General features: G+C 42.8%; 3 protein-coding genes and 1 non-coding gene across 4 annotated transcripts, besides 4 other annotated features; 1 reads left to right on the forward strand and 3 right to left on the reverse strand.

The window, feature by feature from the left end:
- Window positions 1-528: 528 nt before the first annotated feature.
- Window positions 529-1,050: a mobile genetic element.
- Window positions 1,051-1,697: 647 nt separating this feature from the next.
- Window positions 1,698-1,724: a microsatellite.
- Window positions 1,725-1,965: 241 nt separating this feature from the next.
- On the forward strand, window positions 1,966-4,299 carry ACLA_067310 (uncharacterized protein; the record flags this gene model as incomplete). Its single annotated transcript, XM_001272519.1, has 1 exon — window positions 1,966-4,299. One exon carries the CDS (start codon window positions 1,966-1,968, stop codon window positions 4,297-4,299), a length of 2,334 nt encoding a protein of 777 aa, XP_001272520.1.
- Window positions 2,029-2,079: a microsatellite.
- Window positions 2,048-2,116: a microsatellite.
- A 1,348-nt stretch (window positions 4,300-5,647) lies between the features above and the next one.
- On the reverse strand, window positions 5,648-6,448 carry ACLA_067320 (uncharacterized protein; the record flags this gene model as incomplete). The annotated part of the gene is made up of 1 exon (XM_001272520.1): window positions 5,648-6,448. One exon carries the CDS (start codon window positions 6,446-6,448, stop codon window positions 5,648-5,650), a length of 801 nt encoding a protein of 266 aa, XP_001272521.1.
- A 1,049-nt stretch (window positions 6,449-7,497) lies between these two features.
- ACLA_067330 lies at window positions 7,498-7,571 on the reverse strand. Its single transcript has one exon. It is a non-coding gene; the product is annotated as a tRNA-Val (tRNA).
- A 321-nt stretch (window positions 7,572-7,892) lies between these two features.
- ACLA_067340 (uncharacterized protein) lies at window positions 7,893-8,862 on the reverse strand (the record flags this gene model as incomplete). The annotated part of the gene is made up of 2 exons (XM_001272521.1): window positions 7,893-8,103; window positions 8,813-8,862. The coding sequence occupies 2 exons, from the start codon at window positions 8,860-8,862 to the stop codon at window positions 7,893-7,895; spliced, it is 261 nt and encodes an 86-aa protein (XP_001272522.1).
- Window positions 8,863-12,669: the final 3,807 nt, after the last annotated feature.

Here is a 12,669-nt window from a genome sequence, read left to right on the forward strand (position 1 = left end):
TCCTCTGTAAAGGTAGCTTTAATATAATATATAATGGACCTTCGCAATCCTTACATAAGGGTAATATCTTTTTAGTAAGAATAGGTTACTATATAATATATCTACTTATCTATAAAGATTACTCTTCCTAATTAGACTATCCTTAACTATAGGGCTCTAGTGGATAGTAGAAGTAAAGTTAATCTAATATTATCTATCCTAGTAAAATAGGTAGGTTAGAATAAGCTTCCCTATTAGGTATTCTTATAGATAGTAAATAAGAAGAGGCTTTATAATAAGGGTGTTATAGAGGTCTAAATTTAACTATAGGATACTAATAGAAAATAAGAGGAATTTTAGATCTATATAGTAGTATCCCTAGATATTAAAGATATCTACCTAGGGATGCTATAACTAATATAATATACCCTATAGATAGAATAAGATAAGTATATAGTCTACTTCTATAAAGAGGCTATCTAGATAGATATAGTCTCTATAAAGTAATTCTAAAAAGAGCTAGGGATAGATCTATAAGAGGCTATATAAATATATATTATTAAAGCACTAGAGGTAGTATTATTAGAGATATCTATATAGTATAACTAATTTATAAGTATCTTCTTAGAGAAGGATGCTATAAGCATACCTAAATATTATAAAGATATAGACTTAAAGATTAAATTAAAGAAAGAGAAGAAACCCCTATTTAGGCCTCTTTATAGTTACTCCTTATATAAAGCTATAGTAATTAGGAAGTATATCTAAATTATACTTATAAAGAGTTAGATCTAAGAATCTAAGTCCCCTATAGAAGCACCTCTACTATATATACCTAAGAAGGATAGGAGTATCTAGATATATATAGACTTTTATAGACTTAATAAGATTATTATTAAGAATTAATACCTACTCCTACTTATTAAGGAAATAATTATAAGACTAAGTAGAGTATAGATCTTCACCTAGCTTAACCTCTATAATATATATTACTAAATTTAGGTTACTTATAGGGATAAGTAGAAAACAGCGTTTTATATAAAATATAGATTATATTCGGACTGTTGGCGGGACATCGATTAGAGGATACAGATTACAGCGATTCAGGCCACTAAACGCAGCTCCAAAGATGTCCTGAATTTCATCCAGGGCTTGTCGCACCGGGCTCACTGACTCGTTGCGTACGGTGGCTCTTATCTTATTACCCTCTACCAAGTCTGAATGTTTTCCAATCTTTGATGTCGAATTTGGGTCCGGAACAGCAGCGATCCAGTGGGGGTTCCTGGCATATTGTCAACGCAGTGTTACACAGTGCTGACATTGTGAGTGCGTGACAAACCTGACTCCAACACCAGCATGTTCAGCTTCAACAATGAGATTCCTAGAGCGATAAGTATAAGTCTTAAGATGTTTTCGAAGACGGCTGGCATTCGAATGGCTTTTTCCGCAATATGGGCAATTCCTCATGCAAGACGAGACACGAAGAATCGCATTACTTTTTGGCCACGTCTCGTAAACTTCTCTATGCAAAGGACAATTGCATCCAGGAAACGTCGGCAGTGTCAGATCCATGTCATCTTTTGAGTGTCTGATGAGCGTCTGATGAGGAAGATAAAGCTGTAAAGCAGCTTAGCTATCGTAGTAGTAAGCGTGTGACAAATCATTTTTCTACCAACTATATTCAGTTAGTTACGACGACTTTCTCTGACTGTTTCGGATCGTCCCTATTCGTCCCTATTCGTCCCTTTTCCTCCCCACTTCGCTTTAAGCTCAATTAGATCTAGTTTAATTGATCACTGGGCCGACCCACACATAATGCGGAATGTTTATAGCGCCTGCTCAGCCAAGAAAGTCACGTGTGGCGGCCTTGTTGTTGCCTATCTGTTCTTGATTCTCGATCTGTAAGTCCAACAACCCATCAGGAAATTTCATGGCTCATCATAGCTTACCATTTACAATGCTCTCTTTCTCCACAAATAAATCAATATGTCGCATAATGAGATTAACGAATTGCGACAGCGTCTCAAGGACGCTGAAAATCGGATTATAGAAGAACAACAACAACGTCAGGAAGAACAACGACGACGAGAGGAAGAACAACGGCGACGAGAGGAAGCAGAGCGGCGACAAGAGGAAGCGGAACGGAACTTGAACCTCGAAATACTGCAAACTCGAAATACAACACTCCCCGAATTTCTCGACGCGTGCCACGAATATCTCTTCCTCGGTCTGACGATTCAGAAGGGCAAGAAGTCGTCAACAAAGGGTGATCCTGCCAATGCGGACCGCAAGTTGCGACCAAGCAGAATCCAGGAATGGACAAGATTCCCAGACGAGCAGATGGCAATATGGGCGGACCTCATGGATGCAGATTTTGTTACCGAACGTCACTTTGCACCGCTACTGGCGTTAAAAGAATACGGAAAGGAAGTCCGCGACAGAATGCTCAGCTCAGAATTAGATTTAGGTTACTTCCAGCGCCACAGCGTGGAGTCGCGTATTGCCTCAGTCATCAAGCAACTCCACGCCAACGAGCAACTAAAAGGAAGATTCCACCTCAACGGAGATGTCACATTTGAAAACCATGCAAACACATTGACGGATGAGTCCAGAATAGTCACGGACATGAACTCTTTGAGTCTGAATCAAGAAGGACCTCGTCGCTCAGAGCGCCTAGCAAGACGGTCGAGGGACACCTCCAGATCAACATCACGGATGAGAAGAGAAACAACCGCACAGCCACGCCTCGCTCGTCCTCGCGCGGACCAGTTCTGCGTTTACAACCGCGGACTCGATGAGAAGATTCCGTCCTTTCTCATCGAATACAAAGCCCCGCATAAGCTGTCTCTCGCCCACATCAAAGCCGGACTACAAGACATGGAACTTGACCGCATCGTGCGATACCAGAAAGACGAATCGCCAGAGGATATCTGCCGTCGTGTTGTCGCCGCAGTGGTTACACAGCTCTCCAACTATATGTACGACAGCGGTAACGAGTACGGCTGCATAGCCACAGGCGAAGCATTCATATTCCTTCGAGTGCCTCATGATATTCCTTCGACCGTCCTTTACTATCTATCAGTACCGAAAGAAGATGTTGGCAACACCACTGGTTGGCCCAGAGGTGACAATTGGCTACATCTAACCGCAGTCGGCCAGCTGTTAGCTTTCACCCTGCGAGCTCTGCGAACTTCTCCACGGGATATCACTTGGAGAAACTGGGCCAGAAGCCAATTGCAAACATGGGAAATGGTATATGATGACCTACTGGAGGAAATCGAGGAGAAGGACATTCCTGCTTCTGACTACAAACCACCGCTCAGCCGAACGAATTATTGCCGCCAGTCCCCAGTGAAGACCAGATCGAAATCTGTGATGGCCATTTCCTGTGAGCCATCGCAAGAATCACGGTTATCAGATCATGAAGATGAGGCTGATGATAGCTCCGATCCACCCACTCCCAGTCGAGCGCCCCGTGACTCTGGGTTTCCTCAGCGTCAAGCTACAGCCGCCACAACCCGAACCACTACCAGGTCACAACAACCGGCCTCGAAAGGCAAGTCTCGAAAGTACTGTACGCAACAATGCCTTCGTAGCCTGTGCTGGAAGGGACCACTGGATACGAAGTGTCCCAATGCGAGCGAGCACGGAGTCGATCGACATCTACTTAACACCAAAACGCTTATCAAATTATTAGATCGACAGCTCTCCGATGACCCCGACCCCAACTCAGAGCTTGGATGCGAATCACTTCATGTACACGGCACACGTGGGGCTCTTTTTAAAATCACTCTCTGGTCGCATGGGTACACCTTTGTTGGAAAAGGTGTTCCAATTGACTTCGTCGAGTGTGCCAGGCGGGAGGAGATGATGTACTCCCATCTCCGTGCGATTCAAGGACAGTTCGTCCCAATCGTCTTCGGCGGTCTCAATCTTCGTCGACAGTTTTCATACGATGGTATCGCCATGATGGTTCACTTAACTCTGATGAGCTATGCTGGGAGAAACCTGGCCAGACAACACGAAATCGATGAGGCGCAGCTCATTGCACAGGCTGAGACGTCTTTACGTGCCATTCACAATCTTGGTGTTCTCCACAGCGATCCAATCCCGGGGAACATGATATGGAATGAGGAGAACCAACGGGTCATGTTCATTGATTTCGAGCGAGCGCAGTATCAAAAACGGATTCCCTTGGGCTCCATTGCTGCCAATCAAAAACGGAAGCGGGTGATCAGGGTCTGGGATAAAAGCCCAAACAAGCGCTCCGATTCCTTTCAACGGGAGCTATCACGCATGAGGTCAGCACTACGATCTTGAGCACATTTTGTTTGGGTGAAGAACCATTTTTGGATCCATGGAGAGCACAATTCTTTTTTTGCGAGAAGTTCTCCTACGCCTAAAGTTCGCTTAAGCGAAAAACCCTTCTATGCACAAGTCTCTCTTATGCACAAACTTCTCTTTTGCGTTGATCTGTCTTACATGAAAATCTTTCTTATGCACCGTATAAGTCAGCTGCCTAGTGTAGGTCTCCTAGGCAACAATTTCGCCCAGGCGATAATTTCTCTTATGTGCGAATACAGACTACTACGTATGCGACGATTTCTCATCACCCATGGCTCCTTGGGTCCAAATTTGGCTTCGGCTGTTGAATGTCTCGGTGGCTGTGTTGCTCCGATAAAGATGTGGGCCTGTGCATATATGATGTATACGTAGTATAACTAGTCCATCAGCCCCTCAAGATCAGAAGAGGGATGACCAACTTACTACACTCAGCTTCTAAGCTTCTACTTCAACAGTGCGCAAGAGACTTTTCCACATGAGAAATCTTCTCACATAAGAGAGCTTCTTATACAAGAGGAACTTTGCAATAACTTACCAGAGTTGGCACCATTAGTCAAAAGATGAGGCTAAGTACGCAGTGAGATTTTGTCCTAACCGTCAAACGCTTAGTGTTGATACTATTGGTTGACTACATTAGGTAGAGCCATATGGAACATCAAGAACCATGGATTTAGACTATTTTACATAAGATTCCGGCGGGGACAATAAGTTTCTTCTGCAAGTGTCATGCTGCTTCCTCTTCCGGTCTCCATTCCACAGAGAAATCGCTCAGTGTTTTGTGTTCTGGTATTGGATAGTAAGAGTCCTATCTCAATCAGCTCTGCAGACAAACAGAGAAAAGGTGAGGAAGCTTACCAGATGCGATAAATGTGATGACCAAATCCCTGGAAGCGAGTGGCTAGCATCTGGGATAAAAGCTCAAATAAGCGACCTGATTTCTTTAACCGGGAATTGTCACATATGAGGTCTGAACTACAATCTTGAAGGGACTTTATAACTTTTAAGCGAGCTGCATCAGAGAGGGAGAAATACCCAGGCACTGAGGTATAAGATTCAAAGCTACCCTGAAAATAAGAGCCCTCTTGAACATGTCAGGCAAGTTATTGATCGAGGGTTCATGTCTTCTGTCAACAACAGCCAGATGCGAACAAGCTAGCCATGCACCACCATCCGCATATAATAGAGGAATGATTCCACATCCCAACGGCTTAACTGCTACTTGAACAGGAGAACGCGTCACGCTTCCTCAGGCTCTTCAGGACTATATCCGCACAGCATTAGCTTCAATTCAAAGATAAGTAATAGGGGGGAAGAACGGCTTCGCCTACAATTGCCATCTCAAAGTTGCTGCCCGGGCATAATGGATCAATTTCATATCGCGTTTTTCATCATCTGTCAACTGCATCATTGATTCCACGGCTGCTATAAGTGGCTTCTCGTAGGGCTCATCATAAGGACTCATGCACGGAAGCGCCGCAAGTTCGTAGAACCGTGGAAAAAACCCAGCATGGGCCCAATCAAGAAGATAAATAGATTTATCTTCTCCAAGTATCATGTTGCGACGAACCAGGTCCATATGACAGAGGACGAGCGGATATGGACTTAGATCAATAGAGTCATTTCTCAATGACAGACGCCTGTTGAGATAACGATTCAAATGGGCAGTAGACACAAAAGCCTTATCCACGCCATCGTCACCCCAGAGATACCCCTGTGGACCTTTTTCGCCGATTGGACCTGGCTTTTGTCCATGTTTTATTTGTCCGAGGTGAGCAATGATATTGGTGACACAGGGTATGATGTCTGTGTGAACTATGAGGTCCAAATCCAATAGTTTCTGGCCAGGAACATAGTCCATAAATAGAAAACCTCTCCCTAATTCATCCTGGACAAAGCGATAAACCCGAGGTACTCGAACAATGTTACGATTCACATTCTTATAAGCGAATTCTTGCATTGCTGCTTCAGTAGCGGTCACACTGTATCCCCATTTGACAACGATGGTAGGGGAGACTTTGACCACTATTGCGCCTATGATGTCGGCAAATACGGCACCTTCCTTTCCTCTCTGGATGCAGAAACGAATCAACTCCTCACTGCTCGCTGTTGTAACATGCAAATCCATCATATATAGAAGCACTAGGTAGAAGTTAAGTCTTGTAAATAACGTTGAGATAGCGAGATCACCATGTCTGATCGAGTCGTGGCGCGGCTAGCTTTAAGCTTAGTCAGCAAATATTGTACTAGTTAACTTATGTAACAGCACTGATACCTAGTTAAAGGGATTGGCTACATCCAATTTATTTTAAGCGCTTTGCAATCTTCGATGGATGCTATATATATATCAAAACTTTTACTTACTAGTCATGAAATGTGTCATAGCACTTATAGCGATCATGGAGGAGTGGGTCTCATTCATTCTTCTAAGCACTTTCCATTTTCATTGAATGCTATAATTATATACCTCTTATGATTACTCATAATACTATACTATTAGTGCATTTACATTTCTCCATATACGCTTTCAAAGATTTTCTTTCCTTAATATGAACTTCTCCGGGCAACAAAGGAATCCCACTATTCTCGAAAGGATGCGCTCCAGACGCATTTCCGGACTCATAAGTTACCTTTGTTCTTCGACAATCCTGGTCGCCAATGTGACATCCCCGGTTGTGTCCATATATTCCCCTCACCCAATGGCTATAAGCTCCATCTATCCAAAAACCACAGTATATGTCTTTGATAAAAATCTACTCTAGTATAACTTCGTGTAAAATATTGCAATTCTCAGCACTAGTGGTGCTGCTTTGAATATACCATTGTCAGCAATTTGCCACTTTCAGTGATTCTGTGTCAGTGGAGTTTGTGAAATGAACGTAGATTGCATGGTCCTCGGTGCGGTTGAGCCCTTGGAACTGTTCAGCAAAGTACTTACTAAATAGGGCACGAACAATTGGATGTTTACCGGTGTTTCTTTGAGGACCGGCCCTCTGCGAATCGTGGAGGCAAAAATAGGAGCGAAATTCCTTTCGTCAAAACATATCAGGACCTTATATGACAAGACATCAACAAATTCGCCTTGTTAAATCAGTTTGACAGAAGCTTGCCTGAAAGGTCAGGCTAAGCATAGTAGACGAAGTGTGAAGCATTCATGACACGGACAAAAAAAGAAGTTGACCAGACTGGGGTTCGATCCCAGGACCTTGTCGGTGTTAACGACACGTGATAACCAACTACACCATCCGGCCAATTATATTTTATTAGACCAAAAATGGGAAATATATTGAAATTAACATATAGAAGTCCTGAGAGGAGGCGGGAAAACACGGCAACACCGCTATAGACATATACATGTACATAAATCTTGTAACAGGCTTCTCTCATACCAGAATGAATGACCTTTTGCATGCGATAGAGAGCTGGCTTGAGTTCTGTTCATTCGTATTCCCTCCCAGTTTCGAAACAACATATTTAGTAGCACAAAGAGAAGTAGAAAACGCATAAACCGATATGCTTCAGGTCGGCGGATCGTCTCTCAATGCAGGCTTAGGAACCCGAGCGGAGATCATCTATAGATGCTTCAATGTTTGTCCTTCGCAAAGAAGAGACTCAATTTCATTGAATTCATTCAACGCTTGTGAGGTAGACGGAGCACCTGTTGTTGACAGCGTCCTCCCAAGCAAGTCAGCCTTGTTGTATAACTCGACAGCCTGAGCGTATTCCTCTGTGATATGATCAAACAGATCGTTGAATTCCGTTATTTTAGGATCCTTCCGATGTCTGTAAGGTTTGTTAGCACTTAAAAGTCTAAACCTAGATAGTAATACATTCACTTACATCAAACTAGAGATTTTCTTGGCGGCGAGGAGAACTACTCCATGAGATAACCGGCCGATGGTAACAGACCATCGTCGGTCAATAAGTAATTGGCACCTGAGATTGTTACGATGACGATGTCGGGCTCTGTCGCTTAAGTGGTCCCATCCTTCCGCATGAAGTCGGCGCAGAACAGTATCGTAAAGACCGGCATTCGTAAGAGATGCCACATCATCACCGAGTTTATATTGACGGAAATGAGAGAACAGGTAGTAATATGTTATTTCCAGAGGAATCGATCCTATTGACTCATCTTTGAGCGTGCTGAGGCGATTGACGCCGGCAACAATTTTCTCTAGTATCGAGCCATGGCCATAGTCTTCAGCGCAGATACGTCGCCACCGCAGATATTGGTCTCTGAGCACAGGTCGCTTGCCGTAAATTTAAAACTTTGGTTCACTAAGGCGCGAAAAATTCATGCTTTTGAGTTGGGCGTGTCCACGTGAGTCGCATTTGATGTTGATGGCAGTTCAGAGACCTCAGAGGCCGAGGCTGCCGGCGCAATATAGCTAGATGCTTCAACTGATGCCAGAACGCCGCTCCCTTGAGAAAAGCTTCTAAAAAGAAGGGAGAATCCTTGTTATGCTTAAATTGAGGATTTTCGATAGCGTACTGGAGGAAAGTAGCACCAAGTTGTGCAAGCTGTGGTAGGGAGGCTTCCATTTTGGAGGAAAACCAGAGGCTGTGGTCTTTGAATAAAAGAGAACAATGCGAATCTGACTATTTATGTTTCTTAGTCCTCCGTCGATGTCGTGTGCCACATCACGGTTTCATTAAATTGTGGATACCGTGTCTTAGCACCTGCCTGCCGGTGCTGTTTACCAGGGGCCACAGCACGGTTTCTCTAAAAGCGTGCCAGAGATGGAACAACGGCTGGTTGATTGTTGGCGGTCAGTTGCGAGGAACTGAGAACAACACTATTGCCGATTGGCCGAATTGTCTTGTCAGAACCAATATCACGCATCGCGACATCTTGATCCTTTGGAATATGGGTATCCTGTAGGGTATTCTGATCATTGTTCCCACCGGAAATGTCTGGCTGAGATGATGATGTATCGGGCATCGGAGTATCTTGGTGCTGAGTCAAATCTGTTGGTGTTATTTGTATGTTTGTTATATTGTTACCACTTGGGAATGTCCCTGTCATCTCTATATCTTCACTGTCTGGGAAGAATGATTTGAAAATGTCCCGCTTCACCGCAAACAACATAATGCTCACACAAGGTTCATCATCTGGTGAATAGATGTTCTGCAAAAAGAGATACTTGCAGTCAGAAAAGAAAAGTATCTGTGTCTGTCATGCCACAACGATGGGCCAGAGACTAATTCTGTGGAACATCCGCACTTTGTAATGGCTGCAATGCGCTTATAATGCGGGGTTTAATTTGTGAGAGAATAGTTGTAACATGGCTACTGCATTTGGTCAAGATGGCATGGTCATATTCGAAGAGCTCTGGAGGCCTCAGTCGGGCAAGCAGTGTCTGAATGGCTATGCATTCTGTACTTGGTGGTGCTTTAACATTACAAGATTAATCCAGAACAAATCCTAATTGATGAAGGAGAAACTTTAACCTCTTCCATAAGTCTGAAGGCTTGAGCCTTTGTTGGGATTTGGAGGATTGACTATGACCTCGCGGGTGGATATCAGTTAACCTGAAAAAGTGACGCATTGCGAACAGAAAAAATTATTGATAAGCTGACCAGAACAGTTCTTCCTGGCTGTTACATTCTCTTTCATCAAAATCGTTCTCTGACACCTGTATCCGGTTCTTCAGAGTGGGAATGAAATATCGCAATGTAGCTTGATGAATGGTGCCTTTGAATTTGAAAGGTAGAACTTTCTTGAGGATGTCTTGTCATTAGCTTCAAGTACTTGATGTCCTCGAGGAATAGATGCAGAAAAGGTATAATTCCCGGGTAGTTCAAAGCAGCCTGCAGGAGTTGTGATCATGAAGCTGGATTGGTGACGCGTGGAAAGGCTAGGGTATTATGAAATATTTGTTGAATAAATCTTCAATCATCCAATGAGAGGCGGGGATAACGGCTGTGAAGAAGTTCAAGAGTGCCTGGGTCTAGGTAAGGCTTGGGAGTTGCCACATGTAAGAGAGACCCACGCGGAATGTATTTTGTGGAGATAGGCACAAAGTTCCTTTATCTATGAGTTAGTTTGCGTGATTAATCTTATTGTTAGAGGGGGATTTGCCAGCCATTCTTGGGCTGGCTTTTCTTCTCTATGAAGCTGATAATGTTGAATATTTTGAAATATTTTACTGTCACTGGAGATTTGAGACCCATTTTCTGCTTCTTGGAGTTGTAGAGTATCAAATTCTACTAAAGATCATTAGGCTCTAACCACTTGACCGCTATGGCAATTCGATGTTGGCCTTAAAGATAATGGAGCTCAGATCCTTCTGGAAGCTGTAGGTCGGTAGGAAGATCTATATATGTTTTTTTTGGATTAACTGTTAACAGTGACTGTAGAACAGACTTTGATACTTTGCAAGGAATCCAAGTGAGTGGATTAAGTTGGCGACATCCCTTATGATTGAATCAATGAATAATGTTCTTAATGTGAGACTGATTCAGCGCCCAAGATCCGTGGATGTCTATGTCTTCAAAAATGAGTTGATTTAATTCCTGGACTTTGAAGGACCCCAAAGAGGTGGAATCTAATTACCATGTAATATCTAGCTTGCTAGGCACCATTTTTTTTTTTTTTTAAATGTAGACAGTAAACAGATATGTTGTCTTCATTATAAATAAGTGCAGCATAACCTGCAAAATAAATAATCACTGAGAAATGCACAGTATTTGACTCTTTTAATAACTGTGCTGTCTATGATTAAGTAAGCAGCTGGGTCACATCAGTCACGCTAAAGAAACTGTAATTAGATAACCAATCAGCTACTTCCTTCTTTAATTAAGTTTGAGTATGCATGACCTCCTGGCCACTATCTCCTTCTGTTACTTTAGTTGCCTTGATAATGATGAGGAAATCTTACCATAGCTTATGATTTCATCCTTTAAGTGTGTTTAACTGCGCTGGGGTGGTACACACCTAGACTGTAGGGTTCTAAAATATGTTCTATCCCTAATCTATAGGGACTGTCTGTTTCTTGTCTTTACTTGTTCAGAATCTAGTTGGAACGTTTTTTATCCCTTAAATATAAGAACTAAATTCCTTTTTAGAGTTGTTAAAGTTGAGGTGGTGGTTGTGGGGGAATTCTTGGCAGCCTGGATGTGATTTATAAGTTGAATGTCTTGTCTATCTGGGGTCCCTATAGCTAACAGTCTCTGAATACCTGTTTCATAACTTGGTAATGCTTCCTTAAGCCTCGTATATAGATTTTGAAACTGATTTAGTTGATCTCCTGTTGGGCGAATCTGTTTATTGCAGAGCTTCAACCTGATTGATTCCATCTTAGTCACCAGGGCCTTGAATTAAGTGAATACCACACCGGCAGACATTCTGAAGGGAAAGATGAGTTAAAGAAAACAAAGGGCAGTACTTTCCTTTGTCTGATTATATCACTACTTAGCTCAGGTCATAATAATATTCATCATGGATAATCCAATACTCATCATTGTTTGACTAGTGGCTGGAACTTTTGCTTCTGTGCTCTAAATAAATAACATGGCTCTAAAAAAGGGCCACATTATGCGCCAGTACTCAGTGGCGCTCACGCCTGCGGCTCGTGAAGGGGCTAGGTGATGTAAGACCTGCAGCTAGGCTTATCCTTTTTGGCCAAGTGGGTGTTTGTTGTGATAACTAACAAGTCTCAAATTTCGGGTCTTTGTCATAATTGAAGCTCCCATGCGTCTTTGAATAGTTGTTGGGAAAATATATCAGGCACGTGTGTACCAGTGTCCTGTAACTCTTTTGTCAGTTCTTATCTAAGAATGTCCCTTGCTGTTTAGCATGATGTTGGCAACTTGACGTTTAAGATTTGAGCAAGGTCCGTGAGCAAGTTTAGGATCATTTCTTGCTGACCATTCTTCATAATGAAATTCCAAATATAAATATCTCTGCTTAGTGCTTTATTGCTCTCTCACCACCAAAACACAAGGGAAAACCAAGTCACGACCACTGAATCTTCCAAAACTGGTCCTATATTTGATACTACCTCTGCCTCCTGTGAGTATCGCTGCTAGATATACTCGCCGTAGCTGACAAGGGCAAAATTCAGGAGAAACATGTGTCAGTGACTCATTGAAATAATTGAGCATAGATGCGGGTGTAGAATTGATTCCCCCGGCAGTGTCATTGAGCTTAATGGCTGTAACAACTGCAGCATCATCCAGAAAACACAACAAATGGGCAAGACGACTAAGAGAGACCCATGCCCTGATTGTATTGCTAATGGTCTCTGGGTCAAGAGGAATGGAAGGTGGGAGAAGGCTTAGTCCACTATTGATGAGTGAATAAGTATTTGGCAGTGGCAGAGGACTGATAGCCAATCAATTAAAATT

Source organism: Aspergillus clavatus, genomic scaffold (assembly GCF_000002715.2).
Source record: "Aspergillus clavatus NRRL 1 1099423829799 genomic scaffold, whole genome shotgun sequence".
NCBI lineage: Eukaryota > Fungi > Ascomycota > Eurotiomycetes > Eurotiales > Aspergillaceae > Aspergillus > Aspergillus clavatus.